Consider the following 27,437-nt stretch of genomic DNA (forward strand, 5'->3'; position numbering starts at 1 on the left):
TCTGTCGGTCTTGGTCTGTCTGTTGGTCGGTCGGTCTGTATTAAGTGTCCGCTCTCTAATTTAAGTTGTTTTCATCTGATCTTCACCAAACTTGGTCAGAATTGTTGTATCTAGATGATGTCTAGGTCAAGTTGAAATATGGGTCATGCCGGGTCAAAAACTAGGTCACGGGGTCCTTTAGTGCGTTTTAAACATTGACCAATTGTATCAAGATGATGCCTAGGTCAAGTTTGAATATGGGTCATGCCGAGTCAAAGTGCGTTTTTTAACATTCAGCATGGTGTCCTCTCTCTAATTATACCCCGCAAACAAAGTGAACTTGTTTTGGTCAGAAGTTTTATCATCTCTAGGCCAAGTTTGAACATGGCAATGCCAGGCCAAAAACTAGGTCACGGGGTCACTTTAATGCGTTTTTTAACATTCAGCATGGTGTCCGCTCTCTAATTCAAGTAGTTTTCATTTGATCTTCACCAAACTTGGTCAGAAGTTTTATCTAGATGATCTTAAGGCCAAGTTCGAACAATTGGGCCATGCCAGATCAAACACTAGGTCACTGGGTCTCTTAGTACGTTTTATACATTCAGCATGGTGTCCGCTCTCTAACTCAAGAAGTTTTCAATCTATCTTCACCACACTTGGTCAGAAGTTGTATCTAGATGATGTGTAGGTCAAGTTAGAACTTGGGCCATGCAGGGTCAAAAACTAGGTCATGGGGTCACTTAGTACGTTTTAAACATTGAGCATCAGGTGTCCGCAGTTTTTTGTGAAGACAACATGCAAAATATTCTGTGTCAATGCTGCATGTGGAGTATTCATCACGTCTGTGACAAAGATCTAGTTCTGACTAGTACTTTTCATCCGATCTTCACCAAACTTGGTCAGAAGTTTTATCTTGATGATCTTAAAGCCAAGTTCGAACATGGGCCATGCCAAATCAAAAACTAGGTCACGGGTTCACTTAGTACGTTTTACACATTCAGCATGGTGTCCGCTCTCTAATTCAATAAATTTTCATCTGATCTTCACCGCACTTGGTCAGAACTTGTATCCAGATGATGTGTTGGTCAAGTTCAAACATGGGCCATGCCAGGTCAAAAACTAGGTCACGGGTTTACTTAGTACGTTTTAAACATTGGGCATGGTTTCCGCTGTTTTTTGTGAAGACAACTTGCAAAATATTCTGTGTCAATGCGGAATGTGGGGGTATTCGTCAAGCTCTAGTTATCATTTACCTGGCTTATATTCAGAAACATATTAAACCACTGAAATGTTGTAATAGAAATGTTTTTATGCTCCAAAAAATAAATTTTGGGGGTAGCATATAGTCGCCGCTTCGTCTGTCCGTGTGTGTGTGTGTCTGTCTGTCCGTCCGTGCACAATTTTTGTCCGGGCTATTTCTCAGCAACTTATGACCGGAATTCAATGAAACTTTATGGGAAGCTTCACTACCAAGAGGAGATGTGCATTATTATCAGCTGGTTCTGGTCGGATGATTTTTCACAGAGTTATGGCCCTTTGAAATTTTCTATAAAAAAGTTCTTGTCCCCCCAACTACTGTGCCCTTTTCCTTTTATCTGAATATATAGTGCAATATTGTGACAAAAAACACTTTGGGGAGCATCACCCCTCTCCGACGTTTTTTTGTTTAAGTATGGAAATAAAACTGTCCAATGTTTGTAACTTGAGGAAATCCCACATTCTAATATCTGATATGGCTTTTGTAACCTCTAAATAAGTTAAACAGATATAGAATTACAGCTTAAAAGGTATTAAATGTAATTTCTATGGACTCCATGCAGATATGAAAATAATTTAACATTGTGTTTATCGTCATTATTGTCCAGATCATGATATCTTTCACCAACTGTGTTAACAGGCTAATCAGGGACAACACTTTCCTACTAAACTTGATTTTCGATAAAGAGAGACTCCTTTTAAACAAAAAATGCCTTAAAATCAGAAAGTTTCATCCCTGATTAGCCTGTGCGGACTGCTTTAAGCCCTGTTTTCCCATAGCGTGTCTCATATGACTACTTAGATGATAAGTTGCCGATGATAGGGGTGACTATTTGCTGATAGTTATCCCAGGAATATATATACAATATTAAAGATGTTTTAGATGATACTTCACATGTGACTCAAAAGAAAGCATGTTTAAATGAAAATGTCAACAAGTGACATTTAAACGTTGACTACATTTTGTGCAAATCCTCACTCTTTAAATCTTTGTAACTTTATTGCAACTGAAGTGTTTTGTTTAATCCTCAGACATTTCGAACTCTAAATCTTGATTCAGGAGAGACATAAAAGTGAAAGCCTTTTCAATTATGTTTGCAGCAATTATATTAAGTGTAAATACATAAGTGATACCTGCAATACGCTTATGGTTATCAGCTGTTATGTATTGTTGAATGTTAGATGTGAAGTGGCTGCACCTCATTGAGTGCATGCGTGTATCTTGCACACAAAGGATTAGTTTTATTGCTGAACTGCTCGCAGATTACATCGCTAACAAAAGCAGCTTAATCTCCTATTCCCTGAGATTAGTGTTGTTAAATTTGCCAGTAAATCAGTCTGATTTGTCTCTTGTCTTGTGCTTATTGTCTCAATGACCGAAACATGATAGCCAAGTTTTATGGAAATACTTAAATGGGAGATATGGACCAGACTTTAAAATAGAGGCTCAAACTTTTGACCTTGAAGTGTGACCTTGAAGTGCGACCTAGACCGTGAGTCGACATGACTGACTATGTCTTCTGTACATTGTGTCATTCGCAGCCATCAATATGTGATGCGAGATCATGAAAATCAGCGAAAGGTTTAAAGGATATTGAGAGGACAAGAAAGTGGACATACTGCAAGATGATTGGATGAGGATGTTAAGACCTGAGCCGAGCTCTGTGGAAAGGGGGTTTAATGCATGTTCGCAAAGTGTCGTCCCAATATTAGCCTGTGCAGTCTGCACAGGGTAATCAGGGACGACACTTTCCGCTTTTATGGTATTTTACGTTTACTAAAAGTCTCTTCTTAGCAATAATCCAGTTTAGGTGGAAAGTGTCGTCCCTGATAAGCCTGTGCGGACTGCACAGGCTATTTTGGGACAACACTTTTCGCACATGCATTAAACCCCTCTTTCACAGAGCATGGCCCATATATTGGAGTAAATTTCAAGTTGTTTATAAAACCTCAAAATAATTTTGGTTCCTCCGGCATATCCTATAATAAATCATCTTTTTTTCAGGTAACTCGTTTCCAAAACAATTGTGGAATCACTACTCTGATTATGCCAAGCAGTACACTAATGCAATAAAACCGTGAGTACTTTTGTTCTTGAATACAGTAGTACAATATTTGTTTGGTAAATTAGATTACGATGATTTGTTGGAATTTTCTTTGACTTTTGTTGTCGGAATTAATGTGTTGTTTTTTCACGTTTTACATATCAACAAATGATTAAGCTAGGGAACACTCATAACTATCATTTCTGGCCGACTTGCTGTGTGAAACTGACAGATGAGTACTTTCTTCACGCTCTTGATGGTTTCCGATCGGTTCATTTACTATCATATGCAAAATGAACTTTACCGTCATACATATTAAAAAAAAAAAGTAACACAATACAAATAAGAAAGTCACTTATGGCTGACTTTGGTTTAAGTACTTGCCTGCAGCATGCAAAAATGGGTTTTATGCCAAATGCGACCAGCTTAGCTTCAGACTAGACTAGCCTGCGAATTCTCACAGACTGCTAAGGAGCTTCGCAGTCCTCTGTTGATATTGTGAAACCTGCACGACTTTATAGAAGCAATTGCGCTCCTGATCAGATGGCACAATTGCGCAGGCTGACCTGGAGCTATAAGACTCATTTTCACACGATGTGGCTAAAATTGAAATAAAAGTTGATATGATATTAAACATTTAATGCTGTTGTTAAGTTCACTTTTGCAACTTTCAAAATTTTGCTTGTGATGGAATGTTTATTGTTCATAAATGTATTCAATTTTCAGAACACTCGACGAAAAATATGATGATGATGAAAGTTTCGTAGAATTTCTCAAATTGCGCAGAGGTAGTTCTGAACTCACTCTTGAGAATTTGCTTCAACTTCCTGTAAGTTGATAGTGTTTGAAAGATTTAAGTTACGTTATCCATCTCTTCCAACATCTTTTTCTCCTTTTATCATCACCATCAATGTTTTGTGATTATTTCTTTTCACTGCATTGTAATCTTCATCACCACCATCATCACCAACATCATTATTTGTTTCCCCCTCATCATCATCATCATCATCATCATCATCATCATCATCATCATCATCATCATCATCATCATCATCATCATCATAAGTTTACACCTAATTATTAAATTACAGTTCTTCTTAACACAATATAATAGAACAAATTATGTTATTGTGGACACTGTACATTATAGAATTGTCGATGAGTCATTTTTGTATTGCTAAGGTAATAAATTATAAAGAATGACCAAATAGGGACAATTGGTTTCGGTTGAATAGTAGCCTTGTGTTTTATCAGATCATATTGATCGATTGATAAAGTGACTTACATGGTCAGAAGGTCAGATGAAGTTATCTTAGGCCATGATCAGCAAATTAAAAGGTCAACTTGGATGATTAAAAAAATCCTGTGCAGTGATCCGCAGTTTTATTTCTGTTGTTTTCTGTTAGTCAGGATGTTGAGTCATTGTGGATTTCAACTAACTGGCTGAATGTCTTATAAATAACATAAAAACGCATACGCATGTTTTGCTGCTATCAATAAACGTTAAAACAGAAAAGATTTGTGGGATATATGTGCTTATACAGCCAGTAAGATTACCATTATAATGTTTTATTTTGGTACTTTCTTATTCAATGGAGTCATTAAAAATAAATTTCACTTTTGCTTTGAATTATAATGAATACTGTAACAAGCATAAAAACATTTCAAACACATGTTATTATAACAGTAAAGTTATTCAAATTGTGAAAACATTTTTAAAGAAAATCATTTGTATTACAGTAATTATGAAGTATGAGTTGGGTCCACTTATTTTCATATAAAATATAATGATCAGCGGTAAAATGTAAGTGCACATTAACTTAAAATCGCTGATAATAATACTATGGATGGTTAATTGTACTTTTTGTAATAAGATACAAGAATTTACAAAGGAGGCAAGTAGGTGCATTGAGATATTATAAAGTGAAGAAAAAAAAGATATATGACTTTCACCAGAAAATAGGATCTATTTCTGCTATCAGAAAAAAGTTTTTCATCATAAACAGCAAATGTGTTTAATATTACATCTTCATATTACATCTTCTGTATTTGAGAGTTTAACATCAGAAAACTGAACCATTATGATGGGTAAATACAATATCAGTTCATAGTTATGTCTGGCTTAGGTGTACATATCTACCACAATAAGGACAAGCTAATGTTTTCCACCCAGGTGGATGAATTATAGACATTAATGTAAATAGTTTTAGTGGCCAGTCAGGTTTGCCTCATCTCCTTATCAAATATGAAACTGTTACATTCAGTTTGACTACTTTTGAAGGGTTTCCATGCTGTTTTAAAATATTGTTTGAACCTTTGTAATAATCTATAATGCAGGCATTTTGAAATCTACTGTGTATAAATTTGGTTAACCATTCAAAGTCAATAAACTTGTTTTGTATAGTATAGGTGATAAAAGTTGTACACCACTCTAGCAAATTGTGTTCTTAAGAAAATTCTTTTCCCCACAAAAAAGGTGAACCAAAACATTTTGTTGTGCAATGTTTTTGATGAACACTCTCTGGCATTCACGGCTCAGCTCTGACATTTAAATACCAGAAAATATCAGACATTTACAATATGTGTGTTTGTTTTGACAAACTGACATTTGTTGAACTTTCTTGTTATGAAAAAAATCTTTCCTGCACTAAGATGGGTTTCGCTAAAAATGTTATCAAAAAAATAGGTGCATGTTTTTATTACAAGGGAAAGCACTTCTGGTTGCTATATTTACAGATGTTTAGCATTATCTCCCTTAATTATGGAGGGGTTATAAATGCTAAAGAATATTGGAAATCAGTTAATGGCTTTGTTAACCAGGTTTTCCGAAGGAAAAAACTGGTTATTAGATTGGCGAATGCGGGCGGGCTGGCTGGCTGGCTGGCGGGCTGGCTGGCTGGCGGGCGGAACAAGCTTGTCCGGGCCATAACTATGTCGTTCATTGTCAGATTTTAAAATCATTTGGCACATTTGTTCACCATCATTGGACGGTGTGTCGCGCGAAATAATTACGTCGATATCTCCAAGGTCAAGGTCACACTTTGAGTTCAAAGGTCAAAAATGGCCATAAATTAGCTTGTCCGAGCCATAACTATGTCGTTCATTGTCAGATTTTAAAATCATTTGGCACATTTGTTCACCATCATTGGACGGTGTGTCGCGCGAAATAATTACGTCGATATCTCCAAGGTCAAGGTCACACTTTGAGTTCAAAGGTCAAAACTGGCCATAAATGTCCCTTGAGATATAACCTTCATATTTGGTATGCATGTGTATATGGACAAGGCCTTTCCATACGCACAACAATTTTGACCCCTGTGACCTTGACCTTGAAGTAGGGGTCTGCGTTTAGGTTTCAAAATCTGCGTTTAGGTTTCGAAAAATGCTCATAACTTCTATGTCCCTTGAGATATAACCTTCATATTTGGTATGCATGTGTATATGGACAACGCCTTTCCATACGCACACAAATTTTTACCGTCCGTCCGTCCGTCCGTGTGTCCGTCCGAAAACTTTAACGTTGCTCATAACTTTTGCAATATTGAAGATAGCAACTTGATATTTGCCATGCATGTGTATCTTATGAAGCTGCACATTTTTAGTGGTGAAAGGTCAAGGTCATCTTTCATTGTCAAAGGTCAAACAAAATAAATTCATGTGCATATCTCCAATGTCAAGGTCGCCATGACTAAAAATAGATTTATTTTAAAACAAACTTACAAAGGGGGTTAATTTTCTTTGTTCATTTCAAAAGTTCAGTTTGAGTTGTCTCCCTTTATCAGATTTTTTTTCACAATGAAAACCTGGTTTTGTGACAATTTTGTCCCTTGTTTTCAATATATATTGACATGTTTAAAGCACTTTATTTTAAGCTGAATACAATTTGTAATAATATTTATGACAAAAATGCATTGCCAGCCTATCTTTAAAGATTGTTATTATATTTTAATTTTAAATTGTATATTTAATTTTAATCTTTAAAAATTCTAAAACTGGTATGTTAAGTTACAGAATGGTAATCACTGCATTTTAATATAAAAAGAAACCATTGAATAAAACTGGTATTTCTCGAGATGAGTAAACCAAGCTAAGTACTGTATAATTTGATGGATGTAAGTAATTTGACTACTCATATGATGCTATTTAGTAACTGTATACTAGCTTTAAAATGATTCGCTAATGATAATGGTTGGTTGTGTGACGTAAAATGGTTTGAAATTTGAAAACTAATGTATGCTAATTGTTTGACTATTATATTTGTTTTATTTGGAAAACAATATGAATTTTTAATGAAATACATTTAAATAAAATGAAGTTTAAGAAGAAAGCCATAACAAGGAAAGATACTGCAAAATCAAGAAACAAAATAATAATAAAAACACACAAAAGGATCTATTGTAGAGTGGTATGTAGAATTTGTTATTATGTGGTTGAAAGGCAACTTACTTTTCATGAAGGAAGATATTCTTTCCTAAAGAGACAATAATGCTATGTTTGATGCAGTCCATAACTTCATCCGGGCTTTTGGGAGATTTATGATGATATAAAGTTATAGTTGTTTATTAATTTAAATTATCTTTGTCTCCGGGACCTAATTCAATTTGCTTAGAATTAATTTTCTAGGTTTATTTACATTGTGTTCTAAACAGTTAAGATTATTTGAAATGACTGCTCAGTGTATGCAATCAGTCTTATGGAGGCAATGAGCTCTGCAAGCTACACTGCTGCTCCAATCCTACCATTTGAGCCTTATTCTGTGAAAACGGATCTTATTGCAACATGTGCGAAAAGTGTAGTCCCAGATTAGCCTGTGCAGTTTGCACAGGCTTATCAGGAATGACACTTTTGCTTTTATGATTTTTTGCAGTTAAAGAATTTCTTTTCATAGTGAAAATCCAGTTAAGGCAGAAAGTGTCATACCTGATTAGCCTGTGTGGCCTGCAATGCACAGGCTTGTCTGGCAAGACACTTTACCCTCATTCATTAAGCTCAGTCTTCACATAATGTTACTTATTTTATGTTGTGTGTGTTAACTGTTGTTAATATTACCTGCCATTCATATGTTAAAACCATTAAAGATGTATAATTTCTGTCTAATTTCATACATGATTAACATGGCACGATCTGCTGACACCAAGATTTATATTGTACTTCAGATACAAGATTAACAAATCAAATGTATACCTTTAAATAAAATCTTATAGTTAGGCGAACATTTTGTTAATAATATAAATGCATGTTCTGTCGCTGATGTACACAGTTAATTTTATATGAGTTAGATGTCTTAGTTGTGATTTTGTACATCTGATGTGTAGGTGTTCTTAATGGATGTCTTTAAGTGGTAATATTTATCGTGTGCATAAGTTTCTGGTAGCTCAAAACTTATATACCACCAGTTAACCCCTTACCACTTAGGAACGTATTTTCACGCATTTGTAGTCCTTTAGAAAGTTAAATTTAATTTCAGACCTTTTTTTACTAGATTCAAGTGTTTAAGGCTTCATTTCCAATCCTTAGATACTGATCTTTTAGCAGCAAACAGCATAAAACCTGAACAGACTGCGAGTTACTCGCAGGCTGGTCTGGTTTTATGCTGTTTGCACATAGCCATTTCTTAGTGGGAAAGGGTTAAGATTACATAATATATGTTGATTGTCGGATCAAGTTATTTATGTGACTACATTGTTAACCCTTTTATATATGTGTTAATTGTTAGCAAATGTATTAATGCTCAAATAATTTGTCTATGTCAAATAATAGCATTGCTTTAAAAATAAATTGTATTTGAGTCCGAAGTTAAAACAGGTACCTTAATATATTTTGTATTAATATTTATACAGTTTATATGTGTTTTGTTTTTGAAGAGTTCAGTGTGTTGCTCTTTGTAAAACATATAAAAGAACACCCACAGTGAAACATTTATAGTATCACACTGTTTAAGGCTATGTCTTACTGTTCTTATCTTTATTGCATCTTAAAACTTACGGTGAAGAAATACCCATTATATGTTACTCATAACCGTGCTTTCAATCAGGAGTAATTTTATTACAACTTGTATGAGGTGAACACTTCTGCAAACAATATTAACATATGCTAATAAAAATCAGTAGAGCTAATAAATTCAGAACAAATAATCTTTAAGTGTAATTGTCTGTAAGTTTTTAGCCAAATTGTGCATTAACAAATATCTATATCAGCAATGTACACAGCATGTCAAATGATGGTTCAAGTCCCTCGGCTGAGTCATGTACATTCCTTTGAACAAAATTAAAATAAAAGCACTGAAGGGACTGCAGTTTCTCACTTTCGCAACACATTGGACACAACTCAGTTTCCAAAATTAATGTATTTGTTTTTAATTGGCAAGTTTAACTTAAACAAAGCAGATTTTAGTTTATTGAGAGACATTGTAAAAACCCAAAGCAAGAATCTGTATGCACCTAGTTGTCATCATCGACATCTTTGTCTTTATTGTCAATAACAACAACATTATCACCATCATCATCATCCTAATCAATAGCAACAACATAATCAGCAGCATCATTAGTATTATGATATACACCATATTCAGCCTTTTCATCAGCATTCTTCATAGTCAGTCTGAAATTACCCTTTGCATGCTGGGTAAATTGTTATCTGCTAAAATGTCGTCTGCTGAATTTCTAAAATGAGCATTATCTTCGATTTTTTTTCAAAGAATACTATCAGAATAGCAAACAGTTTGGATCCTGATGAGATGCCACATTTTGTGGCGTCTCATCTGGATCCAAACTGTTTGCAAAGGCCTTCAAAATTTGGTTCCCGCACTGAAAGAGATAAACATGAATCAGGGCTTGTTGAATGAGGAACAGACTGATGGTTGTGATTTGCATCATCTGCTGATGAGGAGGAGGTCAGCTATGATGATTATGGTGATGATAATGATGATGATGATAGGATGATGGCAACAATTATTAAAGATTAAGGTGACGATTTTGTAAAGATGTTGACGATGATGATGATGATGGATATTGATTTATACAATTTGAAGTTCCCATTTTGAAGAAATGAAATTTAAAATTTTGGCTTGCCCACTTAAAATGTTATTTTTATTTTTGTCACTTTTGATATCAGTAAAGAAGCAGCTGTGAAACTGGTACGAGATAAATGAGACATTTTAGTCTTTATTACATCAGGATTGCACATGTTCGTTGCCACAGGACTATAGCAAAACAACGGCAAAATTAAATTTCTAATAAGCTTCGTAGAGTGTAATCAAACATCGATATCTACTTCACTGTAACATAACACACACAAAACGCACATTTGGGGCATTGTTGGATTTATATAATGATCGAAATTTGTACCAAATTTCATACAATCTTAAATAGGCAGCCACCTAGATGAACAAATCAATAGCCTAGGGTTATAAGTACTGGGCAGGAATATTTGCTTACCTTATGTGTCAATCTTCGGTCATTTTCGTATGTATTCGTTATGTGTCCGTTGCATTCGTCATAGACATGTGACTTTACACAGCCAATCAGAATTGTACACGTAACAATTATCAAAGCTTTCGTTGTTTATATCTATATTTATAAACAGTCTTGCTTGGGAAGTCGAAGATAGCAGACGTATTATTGCTTGCTGTCGCGGGATGGGCCCGTTGCGGGCTTCGCATGTATCTTGTATTTGACAAACATTTTGGAAACGTTGTGTTTTGTTAGTAAGCAGAAATAAAACGCAATGAAATCAGAAATGGACTTTGTCTACGTTTAAGTATGTGTTATGGTACATCACATCCATCCATCAACCATATGTTTTGTAGTTTTCCTATTATAATATTACAACCAAATGATTACTTTTATACCAAGTTTGTTTACGATAGACTTTGATTAGGAAAATAGTTGTATGATTAATGTACATATTAATTTTATTAGTTTGAAGGCAGTTAATTAGCATGTGAATAGGAACATTTCATTTTAACAAATCAGATGTATCATAATTATGATAAATAACGTTAATGAAAACAGTACTTTTTGCTGTACATAAATAAACCACAGTGATTTTATGAATCGTAATAGATCATGCAATTTGCCCTTAAAACACTTATCTTTTTATATAAAACACATATTTTATCTGTGCTTACCATACTAGAGTGTTCTGTTAAAAAAAACAGCTGCGTGTTGTACATACACAAATTATGCATAAACACATTGCCAAGTTGTGCATACCAAAAAACTGTCAAAATCGCTTCAGAAATACTCTACAAAATGCACTTCCTTGTTATTCAAAATTGGCGCAGTGTTTTGATTCATCTCCGCATGCTCAACAGAAGTCGGTTCTGGGTATTTTTCCACATGTTTTGATTACGTTTCACGACGTTTTTCCGACGTATACACAGGGCTTCCCTACTGTCAGTAATACATACCGGTCAATTCGTATCCTGAACAAAATGGGTACGTACAAATCGATTCGAATGCCGAATGAAATGGGTTAAGGCTTGGTATGGCATGGATTCTATCTCAGCAGCTCAAAGACCAAGTTTTAAAACAAATCAAGGCCCATTACTTTGCAATTCCTGCAACAGAGACAGTTTAAAAGGCCTTATAAACATTTTTCATCTGTAATGTCCATTGATTCGTCTTAATTTGCATTTTTAGCTGTTTATAATGCTCTCTATGTCAATGAGTGTTCTTATAATAGTGAACAAACTTTCTGAAAGATTTGAGGTTGTAAAAGGCAAATAATCAATTCAATTACCAAATGAACTGTATTATTTATGATTTTTAAGTTAAAGTTATGTGTACTCTACATCAATCTTTATTGGTTCATTTACAAATCATTTGATGTCATATTCATTCACATTTTTCTTTGGTATTTTTAAATAGACTTGTATTAAAACTGTGCTCTGCTTTTCTTTAAATAAATTAAGACATTTTAATATGTACTTTTAAACGAATTGATATTCTCATATTAACTTCTTTACTTGGTTCTTATATGAATGAATATCATAGGCAAACAATGACAAATTCTAAAGGAAAACAAATTTGAAAAAGGGATATAAACGCTAGTTTTTTTTATAAAATAGATATTTATGCCAAAGTGGAAATTTCTGTCATGCAAAAAATTTAAATAATTGTTGCAAGGGGTGTATATTTTTGTAACTTGATATATGAAAAGCAATTTTACAGCGGGGAATGTTACAGTCATTATTTTTCCCTTTGTGATGTAGAATTGAGAATGTTTTATCATCCACCAAAATTTTCGAAATTACACTTGTGTGTATTTTAAGTGACATTATTTATTAGTATGTCAGGTTAGATACATTTGCCATATTATATTACATATTTGCAATATTTCATCTATTTTTGCATGGACTTAATGGGTGTTTTATTATTTTGTATGCTAGAGTATAGAACTGCTTTTAACAGCCAAGTTATAGGAACAGTGTTGCCATTTATTGGCAAATGGTTTATAAAATTATTATATAATAACTACCATTATCAAATTGCATATTAATCTATGAAGGCAGAAGCTTATGCATATAATATTGCTCCATTGTATTTTCCGTTCTGGTAAACTGGACACATGGTTTCCGCTCTCCTTAGATTTTTTGATCACCTCTTGCTCATTGTATATCTTTTGCAGAGTGTCATGCCTTGTTTATTTTGAACTTTAGCCTTTTGAACGCATTTCAGGCCATATTGATTGCCCAAATTCATAAACCTTGGTCAGAACATTGGTATCAATGATAACTGGGCTGAGTTTGAAACTGGTTGTCAAAAACTATCTGTCACTAGGTCAAATTAAAGGAAGGGTTGTATGCATTCAAGAAGTGACAAGTTTTTCTCAGTCATCATAAAACTTGCTCAGAAAATGTGTTCCATTGTTATCCGACGGCAGAGTTCGAAAATGGTTAAGTTTTGTTGAAAAACATGGCTGCAAGGGGTAGGGGCAGTTTTCCTTATACATTTATATTAAAACAATGTGAACACTCTAGAGGTCTCATTTATTGCCCAATGTTCATAAAACTTGCTCTAAACATTTTGTACCAATGATATATCATCTGTATTGCAAATTAGGTCACATGTGGTTCAAATCTAGGTCACTAGGTCAAATTAAAGAATACAAATCTTATCTCTAGACCATATTTATGTATGATGTTGCCCAATATAATTTTTAAATTGCTTATCAAGCATCAAACGATTATTTCTTGAAATATTCATCAATTTTACTGTCAAATGTAAATTGCTCAATATTTTGCTGTAAATGTCAATGATGCTGTCAACATTAATATTTTTGTGAATGTCCATGTATTTTTTCTGTAAACATTAAAAATGGCTTATATTTTGTTGCGGCCAACATAAATGTGAAACTTGACTTGAAATCTTAATTAATACTGCTGCCAACAAGTACAAATACCGTTAGGCCATAACCTAAGCATCCAGTAATAACAAAGCTGATTTATCATAAAAGAATAGGGCTGGTTTTGAAGTTTTGTTTTGAAATACTTTTTTTATTGCATAGTTTACATTTTTGCCTATAATAAATATTGTAAAATTGTGTGCTTGGTCTTATATTTCAAGCCATAGATATACTAAATGTCCACCTATTTGATGATAGCTATCAGTTTCCTTTCATGAGCATATGGATGAAACATGAATAATCTGACTGAAGACTTGAAAATAAAATAAATATGAAAAAACGAAAATGATATGTATGTCAATATTTTTTTTAAAGGTAATTATATACTGGGTCCAATAAGTTATTTGGTAGGGAAACCTCAGATGAAAGAGGCAAATTTTGGGAGTTTAAGTATTTAAACACATTCCTTCATAATTATAATATTACGCATATTGGTTTCAATAGCAAAAAAAACAATGATTATAAAAGAGACATGTAAAAGAAAGATGTTACAAAACACCTGTGCATGTAAAAAGTTGATTATTGTATAATGGAAAAATGTTCATGACAAACTTATTCATACACAATTATTCATGTATTCCAGTGCAGCAATGTTTTTTATCTTGAACACAAATATGACAATAAATCATGACCAAACCAAAGATGAGCAATGAGGTGGTTTTTAGAGAGGCATATTGAAGGGTAGATGCACGAGGCCTTTACCTGCAAAATCTGATGTTTATGTAATAGTCTGGAAACATTAATACATGTTCATATGCATATAAGGCCACAACAAAGTTATCTGTTGTTAAAGGGAATTGGGCATCCACACACTTGAGCAAGTCAGGGCAATACATTTATAATTAATTTTGTATTCTTTTTTATTATATACTCAGAGTCGAGCATAAAATAAGCAATATATTTAACATTATATTGTTTATATCATATGTTGTTGCCTCATAATACATTGAGGAGTTGCTAATAACATTTTGATCATTTGGGCTGTGCTCTGTGAAAAGAGGATTTAATTTATGTGCGTAAAGTGTCATCCCAGATTAGCCTGTGCAGTCCACACAGGCTAATCAGGGACTACACTTTCCGCTTTAAAGATATTTTCTGTTTAAAGAAAGTCTCTTCTTAGCAAAAATCTAGTTTAAGCGTAAAGCGTCGTCCCTGATTAGCCTGTGCGGACTGCACAGGCTAATCTGGGACGACACTTTACGCAAATGCATTAAACCCCTTTTTCACAGATCAAGGTTCATGTTGTATTAAACTGATTATACACACATATTGAATATGTCAGCCTTGTTCTGGGAAAATGGAGCTTATTTTATAGTTGTAGTGTCATCCCAGATCAGAGACGACACTTGTTGTATATGCGTAAAGTGTCATCCCAGATCAGAGACGACACTTGTTGTATATACGTAAAGTGTCATCCCAGATCAGAGACGACACTTGTTGTATATGCGTAAAGAGTCATCCCAGATCAGAGACGACACTTGTTGTATATGCGTAAAGAGTCATCCCAGATCAGAGACGACACTTGTTGTATATACGTAAAGTGTCATCCCAGATCAGAGACGACACTTGTTGTATATGCGTAAAGAGTCATCCCAGATCAGAGACGACACTTGTTGTATATGCGTAAAGAGTCATCCCAGATCAGAGACGACACTTGTTGTATATGCGTAAAGAGTCATCCCAGATCAGAGACGACACTTGTTGTATATGCGTAAAGAGTCATCCCAGATCAGAGACGACACTTGTTGTATATGCGTAAAGAGTCATCCCAGATCAGAGACGACACTTGTTGTATATGCGTAAAGAGTCATCCCAGATCAGAGACGACACTTATTGTATATGCGTAGTGTCATCCCAGATCAGAGACGACACTTGTTGTATATGCGTAAAGAGTCATCCCAGATCAGAGACGACACTTATTGTATATGCGTAGTGTCATCCCAGATCAGAGACGACACTTTCATCTTAACAGCATTTTTGCTAAGAAGAGACTTCCTGCAAACAAAAAATACCATTTAGGCAGAAAGTGTTGCCCCTGATCTGCACAGGCTAATCTGGGATGACACTTTAAGCACATGAATTTAAACCCCCTTTTCACACAGCAACGCCCAAATATTGTTTTTATTTTTGGATATGCATCAATAAAGAGTTTTTGGCTTTGAAACAAAATCTTTATTTCTTATTTATGTGCATAAGATAAAAAGTCAATGGGTTGTACAGAAATAAATGGGACAGAAGGTCATATATCTCTATGTCATCTCTTCAAAGTAAATATTGCAGAGGAAAGGTCTTCAAAGATAATTTATGTGTAAATACAAATGATTTCAAATTATCTGCTCTGGAGGAAATAGTCTAATATCCAGGGACCTGATCTGAACAATGGTGAAATATTGTCAGAGTTAAGTCAGATTCAAGTGGGGACATATTAGATTCTGCAACTGTGTAATGTTGCTAATATTGAAGTAAAATGCAAACTTGCACCAGTTTTCTCATATATAAATAATATTGTGTGTGGTAATGTGAAAGTGTGTACTGAAAATATTTGAGCCATGCTCTGTGAAAAGGGGGTTTAATGCATGTTTGTTAAGGGTCGTCCCAGATTAGCCTGTGCAGTCTGCACAGGCTTATCAGGGACGACGCTTACCGCCTAATTGCATTTCTGCAAAGAAGAGACTTTCTGTAAACGAAAAATACCGTAAAAGCGGAAAGCGTTGTCCTGATTAGCCTGTGCAGAATGTGCTGGCTAATCTGGGAGAGTCGCTTTACGCACATTCTTTTAACCCCCTTTTCACAGAGTATGGCACATTTGTTAACAAAATTGTGGATTGTAAAAGCTAAAGTGTGAAATACTTATTATGGGAATTAATACATTTAATATAGGAAGAAATGCATTACATTATGAATAATTATATAGTTGGTTGCATTATGTTTGCAAGATTTATCTGTAACATTTATCTGTGATTTATTTTATAGGAATTTATGTTTTTATTTAAACGGCTTTGGTAAAGTATTTGAAAAGATTTACTTCCAATGGACTAGGTTTGTTAAGGGTCAGTGTTTACTAGCACATTTCTAGAAATGGTATGGTTGAATAATTTAATCACTTAATAAGTTGCATGTAAAAATGATATATGATTTAAATATATTTTTTACATTTCTGTTAACTTAGAAAGATATATAATAAAAAGTGAAGAAAACTGCAAAAAAATAAGAAAACCAACTTTTTATGTTCATTTTATGAGGTCATGAAGAAGTTTTCTAATCTCGGAGCGAAAACTGCTATTCAAGTGCTTGTCAGGAACATTTAACTTTAAGAGTAAATAGAGGAAATTATGGGTATTCGGGATTTTCTTTAAAGATTTTCATTATACATGGTATTACTTTTTTTCTGATTATGCATTCATTTTATAGACTAAGTTTATACATTTTGACATGTGAATGAAAAAAAATGTGTTTTTTGTGTCGTTTTTTTCCAGATTCTTGCTTAATAATTGCAATATCTAAAAACTATGGTTTTGGGTTTAGAAATCGTTATACAAATCAAACAAGAAAGTAAGAAAGTAAAAAAACAATAACAGAACAATAGGATGAAGCTTATTGTATTTAAAGTGAAATTCAGGCATGAAATATTTGTGTAAACAGTATACAATAGTAATCATTTGTTAGTAGATACAATGGACAGGGATATCGCCTTATAGGCGTGAATGTATTAATGTGCTCACTTCACTGCGTCCGAGGGTCTTTTATTTTTTACTTTTATTTTACCTGTCAATAGTGTTTATAAGTCTTAAACTGAGAACAAGTGAGACTTGAATGTTTATGTAGTGTTGTTGTTCAATCTGACAATGGAATGTATCTCATCAGTCAAATACCAATCCTGAATTACATGTCGTAAAAGTGTGAAGTGTCATCATGCAGTACTAAATTATGGTTTTCATCAGATCATGTAGAATATTTAATGAAAGTAACATTCAGTTATAGTAAGCAATGAAATAACCATCAATCATTGTTTTTAAATTTATCTGGAAAGTTTGATTATGTGAACATATGCTCTGGTATTCTGTATTTTAAATTTATATCAAGTGATGCATAAGGATGTTTTAAAACAGCTTGAAGTTAATTACTTTAAAGTGAGAGTTGACATTGGATATTAGTAGTCGAGAAACTGCTGGGGCGTAAACGATCAACAAATGCAACTTGATATTATCTATAACATTTCATCTACATGTCTGATAACAAAAAATGAAGAAAACTAACTTTTGTGTTCATTTTATGAGGTCGCATTGAAGTTTTCAAGTCTCAGGGTGCAAATTGCTTTTCAAGTGCTTGAAGGAACAATGATTAACTTTAAGAGTTAATCGAGGAAATTATGGGTATTCTGTTTATAGCCCTGCGGAAGATTTTTAAAAGAGATCAGTTTTCAGTGCAAGATTTGTGCATTGTTTGCAAACTTTTATTTATATTGATAGAAAACTGGATTTTAAATGGATTCTAACTGAGGATCAAACAGTTTTGGTTTTAGTGTTGATGCTCAAAATTTGATATTTAAAAAAATATTTAATGGACACTTTTCTAGAGATTAGATGGAAATGATTAATAAGAACACTGGTATAAATAAACCTTTGTTTAAGTTCTGAAGCTTATTTGATTCTGATCTATATAAAATTGAATGTTATGTTGTTCTTTTTCAAAAATAATTGGAATGAAGCTTTTTACAAAAACGTGTCTTGTTTTTATTTCAAAAATATTATTCATAGCAAACATAAGTAAAAATATGTAAATGTTTAAATGAAAAATGCTGAAAAGCTTGTTTTTTTTCCATCTCAACACGCAAATATAATATAGGTGAATTAATTTCATAGGGACACCCGCGGTCTAAACCTTAGAGAAGCTTTCAGTAGCGGAGTAGCATCTCAAATATGTTCATTCAAATCTGAATATATATGCCATACATTTATGAAATAGTTTATTCAACACATTTTCATGCTTTTAAACTTTCATTGAAATTTTAGTCAACAATTTTTGGAATATTGGACAGCAAGATAAATTTGATGAAGGCTTGTTTGATCAGGACATAAATCTGGATGATTATTTAGTTAAATTAAACAAGAAAAAAGATAAAGACAAGGTGGTTTATTTTTGCAGATAAGACACTAATATGGTTGTGTCAAGTGATTATTGAAAGATTATTTGAATTCTTCTGCAGTGTTTAAGGGACTGTCAACAAGATTATACACTTTTTACATACCCAGTTATTGGCCACGCATGATTATGAAAGAACAACAAAAGAGATCATGTGAAAATAATTAAATCCTTCTTTATCAGAGATTTCATAATGTGACAAAAACTAAACAGATGACCTTTTTGGTTTTTTGCCTACCCTACTAAATTCCTATGCTGATGAGAAATTTCCTGTGCATTTTGTTTTCTAAGGGATTATGCTTGAGACCTATGGGAGTTAATTACACATACACAATGGCGGATTAAAAAGGACAGTTATCTGTGTGACACAATGGCTGAGCATTACACTGACCATGAGGGCAGGTTACATGGGTACGAGAGTAGACCAGTTTTGAGCCATGCAAGTCCAAGAATAGTAAAAAAATATGAATCAGAGAAGGGACATGTAGCCATGGAGTATTACATTGATCCTGATGATGATGATTACGGATTTAAATCCCTTCCGGAGTACGCTTTGAGACAGATATTCTCAGACAGGACTGGTTCAAGAGATAGATTGTCATTAGCAACTTCTGGCAAGGATTATCATGAACCTATTCCAGTTATTATCACTTCTCCGGATTCCCCCATGACCGCTCGGAAGAAACGGCGGGCGCCCGATCCACCAACATCGTTAGAACTCGCTCGCAAAAAGTTTCCGTCGAGTGATAACATCCTGGATCAGAAACTCACGAGAGGCGGACATCAGTTGTCCACTGGCAGTCAGACGTTACGTCCAAAAAGCCTCAGTCCAGGCAGGTTGCAGAATGACTTATTTGACGAACTATTGGGAAAGTTAAACTCTAAGTCACCATCGCCCGCGGGTTCCCCTCGAACCAATCGTACCAAGGCCTTATTCAGTAAGTTGCGTTCTCCCAGAATTGGGCACAAAAATCGGAAGAAGATAACAACTTCAAAAGAAGAGGAAGAGGCGGGATTTAAATCACCAAGTTCGAGCGTTGCTTCATCGTTTGATGAAACTGAAGGTGCCTTTGCTGAGGATACCATATTTTTTGGAGTCATTGCTTTTGACCTTGAGAGGGATGTGGAATTTGAGGTAAATAACGATTTTGCATAGTTTGTTAGGTCTTTACCACAAAAACACGCACTTATAAGGTGTGTTTGTAGTCCTTTAGAAAATTGAAATAAATTTAAGACCTTTCTTACTTGGTTCAAGTTTTTAAGGCTCCATTTCCAACTCTTTAATATACAGATGAGCAGCAAACAGCATAAAACCTAAGTTACTCGCAGGCTGTTCTGGTTTTATGCTGGTTGCATATTGCCATTTTCACTTTGCTTCTGAGCGTGAAAGGGTTGGCTGTAGCCATCATTATGTAGATATATGTTACTTAGATAGCATTGTCATTATTTCAATGATGGTGTATCAATATATCGCTAAACTGTCTAGATAGATTACCAATATAATTGCCAGGACATCTATGTTTGATGAAAACATAGCTGTTTTATTTAGCTTTTTTATGAAGTTATGCTGACAATCACCAAGCGATCAAGATATTGCCATAATTGTCTAATAATCAGTGTCAATATCTAGATATAATTGACAAATCTAAATATCAGGGTCATTATCAAGCACTCATTTAGATATCCTTGACATACCTGGACATGAATTGTACACCTTAAGTATATTACATCGACATATTAGGTCATGTAGTGTGATGTTTGCAGCTCAACATTCAAATGGAATTTCACACTTATATCTTATATTTGAAAGAGGACTGATCTTACAAGTTTATTATGGTCTCACTGACCTTGAAGAATGTATATTTACTTGTTTAATGTGTTGACTTTGTCATGCTTTATGTAATGAGAAAGTACAATGTTAGAAATAATATATTAATATTACTGCTGAATGTTTTAAACTGTGTAAAATATATCAAAGTTTACAGGTAAATGAATGTCATATTAAGGCCTTAACCAAAAACATGTCTTGTTTCCGGTTACCCGACCGACCCTGTTTTTTAACTGCCGACTGAAATGTTTTTTCTGTTACAAAATCCGCATAAGAATTTTATGTCCGAAATTTAAGCAACTGCGGAAAGCGTCTGAATCGTTCAGAACTGTTTTTTTTGTTTCATTGACATTTATTCTAGTCAATAAATTCTTTATGAAAATGCAGTCTTTAGTTTTCAAAGAATATTTTTTTGTACAGTAATTTACAGATAAAGACAAAAGTTGTTTCTGTTACAAAATCCGCATCAGAATTTTATGTCCGAAATTTATGCAACTGCAGAAAGCGTCGGAATCGTTCAGAACTATTATTTGTGTTAATGTTTTGTTTCATTGACATTTATTCTAGTCAATAAATTATTTACCAAATTTTCCCTCGTATAGCGTGCTCCCATGTATAGCGCGCAGGCTGTTTTATAAATGCAAAATGGAGAAAACAATATTTAAAGACAATAAAACCACCAAATCGGACCGAAAATTGCCGCCATTTTAGTATTGCGCAATCAAATAATCCAGTGCATTGGAAAGCTTAATTACCGGTAAGCATTCAAAATAGGAAGCGTCATTATGATTAGGAGTATGGGTTGCATAGCACTATACTTTTCTGACAATTTTGTAATTTTCTAGCAACAGATTATCAGTCTGCGTGCATTTTGTGTTAAACATGAGAAAATAAGAATTCATGTAAATCATGTCATTCTTCCTTGGGGAAAGCATGAGCTTTAAATTTGAATGCTGAATGAAACTTTGTGGCGCATGGGAGACAGTTGTTGAGACATGTCAGTATTGACGTAAAACTGTTAATCTATTATGTTGGACAAGTTGGGTTATTGTTTGTCGCGTTACACAGGCGTGAATGTGATAACAATTAATGCGCCAAAAACCTGGACCAAACTGGAAAGCACTTAAGAAGTCCCTGTTCACACTAACGGTTACCTGCAAAAATGACCAAATACCTTTACCAGTCCAAAGTAAGCTGCCAATGTAGAAGTGCACAAACACAGACAAATAAATGTTTGCATACTTTATTCTAACATTTTATTTTATTGTTAATAACTAATGTGACAGCGTTCATATCTGCCGTTACCGACTTTTTGTTGTTTCGACAACGGCCCCTTCAGTCTGTAAGATTATAGGGTGTAGTTGTCTGGAATAAAAAATGGCGGCCATTATGATTATTTACGATTACGAAATAAATCATTCGCAATTTAACAGCAAGGAAAGTGTTGTATCAATGTATTACGCGCACCAACTTTTAAATTTGAAATTTGGAGGTAAAAAACTGCGCGCTATACAAAGAAATGTACGGTATTGAAAATGCAGTCTTTGGTTTTCAAAGAATATTTATTTGTACAGTAATTTACATATAAAGACAATCTGGATCAAACATCTTCTTGTTAAGAACTATATCTTAACGTTAGTACTATGTTGTCATGCATTTCACACTGCTGATACCTGAAAAAAATGACATTCTCATTGAGTTAAATATTCAATTAAGTGTTGTGTTAAGAAAAAAAAAAAAAAAGCCTACCTACCAACCCACATTTTTTGGGCATGTAACAAGAAACAAACGTATATTTATTTTAGGCCTAAGGCATTTTTTTGTCTTGTTGAAGTCAATATAAAAAAAAGTTGAACTTTTTCAACTTAAAAAAATAAAAAGTTCCATGAAAAAAATATTTTACAAATGTTATCCCCACTAATAATAAATTCTTAAAAACAATATTAATTATACTTTTATGGTTTGCTTGATTGCTAGTTTATGCACTATGATTGACCTTTTAAACATGGCTTTTAGCGAGAGTTACTCATAAACACATCTGTGCCTTCATGCACATCCCATTTACAGACATAGCGATCGTCATAGCGATCGTCATACTTGTAGATTTTCTTTAGCCGTTTTTGAAAGTATCAAACCTACATGTATATTATAGTTCTTAATAAAAATCATTTTTTGTTCAAAAGTCAATAAATATATGCATGGTACTCATATTTCATTGAAGACACGTTTATAAGTGGACACTTTAATACTTGTTGGGTAATATTTATTACATAAATGAGTATGTTAAGCTTTTGTGACATTTTAATTTAACAAACACTTTGATGTTTTACTGCCAAACAGTCATTAAATGCTGAATTAATTTTATGACTGATCATGAATAATGTAATAAAGCAAAAGTGGCATGATTATTTGACCTTATTTACTCTCATTTAACATTTGAATGTTGGTGTTTTGAAGTATACAACTCTGAAAAAGGTTCATTAACTGTTTATGATATATTTTCAAATTTCTGGGTTACAGTTCATTTACTCTGAAAAGTTGATGTCCTCCAAAAATCGTCCATTAAAAGCTTCTTGTTCCAATTCATGAATTGTTCATGTTTTCTATGAAAGCTCTCATAAAATATCATAGTCTTAAGACCTTGAGATCCAACCATGAATCACTGTCTTAGTAGACTAGTAATTCATGAACATCCGATGCATAACAAATTTTAACTGTTGTTCATAAACAAAATTCACTATTGACAATTTACACAAACAAAACAACTTATTATTTTTACAGCCATTTACGGCACTAAAAGAAATGACACTAAGTCACAATATTTAGGTGCCAGCTGCTTGGTTTGAACTTATTATGAAGGCCAAATTGTTTGGTATAATTATATGATGTGATTCCTAAAGTTTTAACAAAGATAAGATCAACACAATTTCAAGGAGAAGTTATTGGAAATGTGCGAGCTCCCTTTTGGAAGTATTTTAGAAGGAATTTAAAGCTTCACCACCCTTGATAAAATTTATCATATGTAAACAAAAGCAAATCATTATCTTCTCATTTACAGGTGGCGTTATAACAAATTGATCCTTTTTAGGCATTTCAAAGGGAAGTAAAACAACATCATCATTGATAGTCAGTCCCTGAATAATGTCTGTTTATACAGATGACACAAATTACCAATTTATGTTGTTGTTTTTGAAAAGTCAAGCCCAGTGATCTGAAAATTGTGGTTGTAAAATGTTTTTGATTTGAATCAATTGATTGTTAATGAATTTAATGAAATCCTACAATATTAACCTTTTTGTACTTCAGCCACAGGTCACACTAGTATTTGATGTAAAAACATGCAAAGCAGTAATACAATGCTGATTACACAAATGTTAATTATTTTCACCTTTATTTTGTTACCGTTAAGGAATCAACATCTACATGAATGCTTTGTGTACAAAAAGCCATATAACATGTAAATTGTTGTACCAATGTTTGAAATATTATGAACCAACGTGTTTTAATAATAACAATAATTAATGGATAATAACAATTATAAATACTTTTATGCAGATTTATATTCACATGTTCTATGAAAGCTGGGCTAATGCATGTGCATAAAGTTTTATTATCCCCACGCTTTTTGAAAAGTGTGGGGATATTGTGGTTATCTCTGCAGTCTGTGTGTCTGTCTGTCCGTCCGTCCTGGCCACTATCTCCTCCTACACTATAAGCACTAGAACCTTGAAACTTACACACATGGTAGCTATGAGCATATGTGCGACCCTGCACTATTTGGAATTTTGATCTGACCCCTGGGTCAAAAGTTATGGGGGTTGGGGTGGGGCCGGGTCAGAGATTTTCACTCATTTTTTAGCTCGACTAATATATATGAAATATATATAATGGAGCTATCCTACTCACCCCGGCGTCGGCGTTGCTGTTCCCGTATCCGTATCCATTCCCGTTGGCGTACAGTGCAGATGTTAAAGTTTGCGTACTGCCCCAAATATTTTCAATGTCCCTTGACATATTGCTTTCATATTTTGCATACTTGTTTACCATCATGACCCCAACCTATACACAAGAGCAGACAACTGTATCAAGCATTTTGACAGAATTATTGCCCCTTTTATACTTAGAATATGCATATTATTGATAAATCTATGTTAAAGTTTGCGTACTACCCCAAATATTTCCTTTGACATATTGCTTTTATATTTTGCATTCTTGTTAACCAACATGATCCCAACTTATAAACAAGAGCAGATCACGGTATCAAGTATTTTTAACCAGGTTTTCCGAAGGAAAAAACTGGTTATTAGATTGGCGAATGCGGGCGGGCTGGCTGGCAGGTGGGCGGAACAAGCTTGTCCAGGCCATAACTATCTTGTTCATAGTCAGATTTTAAAATCATTTTGCACATTCCTTCTTCATCATTGGACAGTGTGTCGCGCCAAAGAATTACGTCAATATCTCCAAGGTCGAGGTCACACTTTGAGTTCAAAGGTCAAAAATGGCCATAAATGAGCTTGTCCGGGCCATAACTATGTCATTCATTGTCAGATTGTAAAATCATTTGGCACATTTGTTCACCATCATTGGACGGTGTGTCGCGCGAAATAATTACGTCGATATCTCCAAGGTCAAGGTCACACTTTGAGTTCAAAGGTCAAAAATGGCCATAAATGAGCTTGTCCGAGCCATAACTATGTTATTCATTGTCAGATTTTAAATCATTTGGCATATTTGTTTACCATCAATGTACGGTTTCGCCCGAAAGAATTACGTCAATATTTCCAAGGTCAAGGTCACACTTTGAGTTCAAAGGTCAAAAATGGCCATAAATGAGCTTGTCTGGGCCATAACTATGTCATTTATTGTCAGATTTTAAAATCATGTGGCACATTTGTTCACAATCATTGGACGGTGTGTTGCCCGAAAGAATTACGTCAATATCTCCAAGGTCAAGGTCACACTTTGAGTTCAAAGGTCAAAAATGGCTATAAATGAGCTTATACGGGCCATAACTATGTCATTTATTTAAGATTTTAAAATAATTTTGCACATTTGTTCACCATCAATGTACGGTGTGTCGCGCAAAAGAATTACGTAGATATCTCCAAGGTCATGGTCACCACAACTAAAAATATATTGATTTTGAAACAAGGGGGGTAATTGTGATGAACAATCAGTAGCAATTCACATTTTGAGTTGCAGTTGTCTCCCTGTATCATACTTTTTTATTGAAAACCTGGTTTTGTGACACTTTTGTCCCTTGTGACGTAATTATTGCCCCTTTTATACTTAGAATATGCATATTATTGATAAATCTATGTTAAAGTTTGCGTTCTACCCCAAATATTTCCTATGTCCCTTGACATATTGCTTTCATATTTTGCATACTTGTTTACCGACATGACCCTAACCTATTAACAAGAGCAGACAACTGTATCAAGCATTTTGACAGAATTATGGCCCCTTTTATACTTAGATAATTGAACATTTTGCTTAAATTGCCATAACTTCTTTTTTTATGATCAGATATTAAAACGCTGTGTATAACGCGCATTTATGTATAACGCGCATCGACTTTTTTAAGATAATAAATCGGGAAAAAAAGTTTTTGAAGCAAAAAAAAAGGGGGAAAAAATTCCGTACCACAGGCTAACTGAAAATCATTATATTTACATTGCCGATCTTCCGTGTTTTTTTATTGCTTTAATTATTAATTATTTTAAAGACGATAACGATACAACTAGTTTGTGTGTTTTTTTTTCAATCATATTATGCGTAAAAATAAATGTTTGGATTTAAATCAATTATGCATGAAATGCACACTTTCCACGAGGATACCATCAAGGTTTTCATTATATGTCTTCGAAGTAACTGTCCACGATTTTATCGTGGAGGAGTACACATAACGGATGGATTAGTTATAACTAAGAAACTGACATTATCGATTGGTATTGTCACGTGGTTATTCATGCATGACTTATTCACAACCGCGCGTTTATTTACATTGCTGATTTCATGCGTTCTTTTCGAGTGTCTATAATTGACAGGAGACTTTAACGACTCAAACTTCTCAACACCATTATGACATTACCAGCGATAAACAAACAATGGAGGTGTGAAGCCGTTTTCCGGTTCGCTTGTTTTAATAATAGCCCAGCTACACAAAACTTGACAGGTGACGCAAATTGCTTGATAACCACATCCTCAATCTTGACAAGACGTATGAAAACGTGTAAACAAACACAACATCAATTTTATTAATCATAAATATATCGGGAAAGACCTTGCCGACATACTATTGTAAATCGACAAGTGTCTCCAAATAAATTGTGTAACCCTAGTACAGTAGGGTATAATATTGTGGGAAAAACAATAACATTTAAAAAAAATGGTTTCCTTGTTTTTCATTCTCTTCTTCAAATTTATTTGATTTCAATGCTCTGTACGTACATACCTGAAAAAGATAGAAAATATTTATGTTAACTTTATAATGTTTGTCCATCTAATTCAGTAAATATAACACTATTATTAACATAGTTACAGTTTAAACACCGGGAAACAGAATGATACGAATTACCGCAACTGGGTAACTGACAGGGAAAAAATGTCTTGGCATGGTTGTAGTTGTGCATAACGCGCATCAAGTTTTTAAAATGAAATTTTGGGGTAAAAAGTGCGCCTTATACACAACTTTTTAAGGTTATACTTTGACAAAACAACACTATCCTGAATACCACAATGGATTCCACCCAAACAATACCCCACGCCCCAACCCAGAA

At 34.0% G+C, this 27,437-nt stretch overlaps 1 protein-coding gene across 5 annotated transcripts in view; it reads left to right on the forward strand.

The window, feature by feature from the left end:
* Nucleotides 1–27,437, forward strand: part of LOC127853683 (uncharacterized) — a 171,132-nt gene that overhangs the window by 58,795 nt on the left and 84,900 nt on the right. For 3 of the 5 annotated variants that reach the window (XM_052388397.1, XM_052388396.1, XM_052388398.1), the window contains 2 exons: nucleotides 3,242–3,314; nucleotides 4,008–4,110. In XM_052388397.1, the coding sequence (XP_052244357.1) occupies nucleotides 3,242–3,314; nucleotides 4,008–4,110 (176 nt within the window). Of the gene's footprint in view, nucleotides 1–3,241; nucleotides 3,315–4,007; nucleotides 4,111–16,061; nucleotides 16,214–18,800; nucleotides 19,966–27,437 lie in introns of those variants that run through there. The other 2 variants (XM_052388395.1, XM_052388393.1) reach the window with 2 other exon arrangements.

Source organism: Dreissena polymorpha, chromosome 12, assembly GCF_020536995.1.
Source record: "Dreissena polymorpha isolate Duluth1 chromosome 12, UMN_Dpol_1.0, whole genome shotgun sequence".
In the NCBI taxonomy this organism is placed as follows: domain Eukaryota; kingdom Metazoa; phylum Mollusca; class Bivalvia; order Myida; family Dreissenidae; genus Dreissena; species Dreissena polymorpha.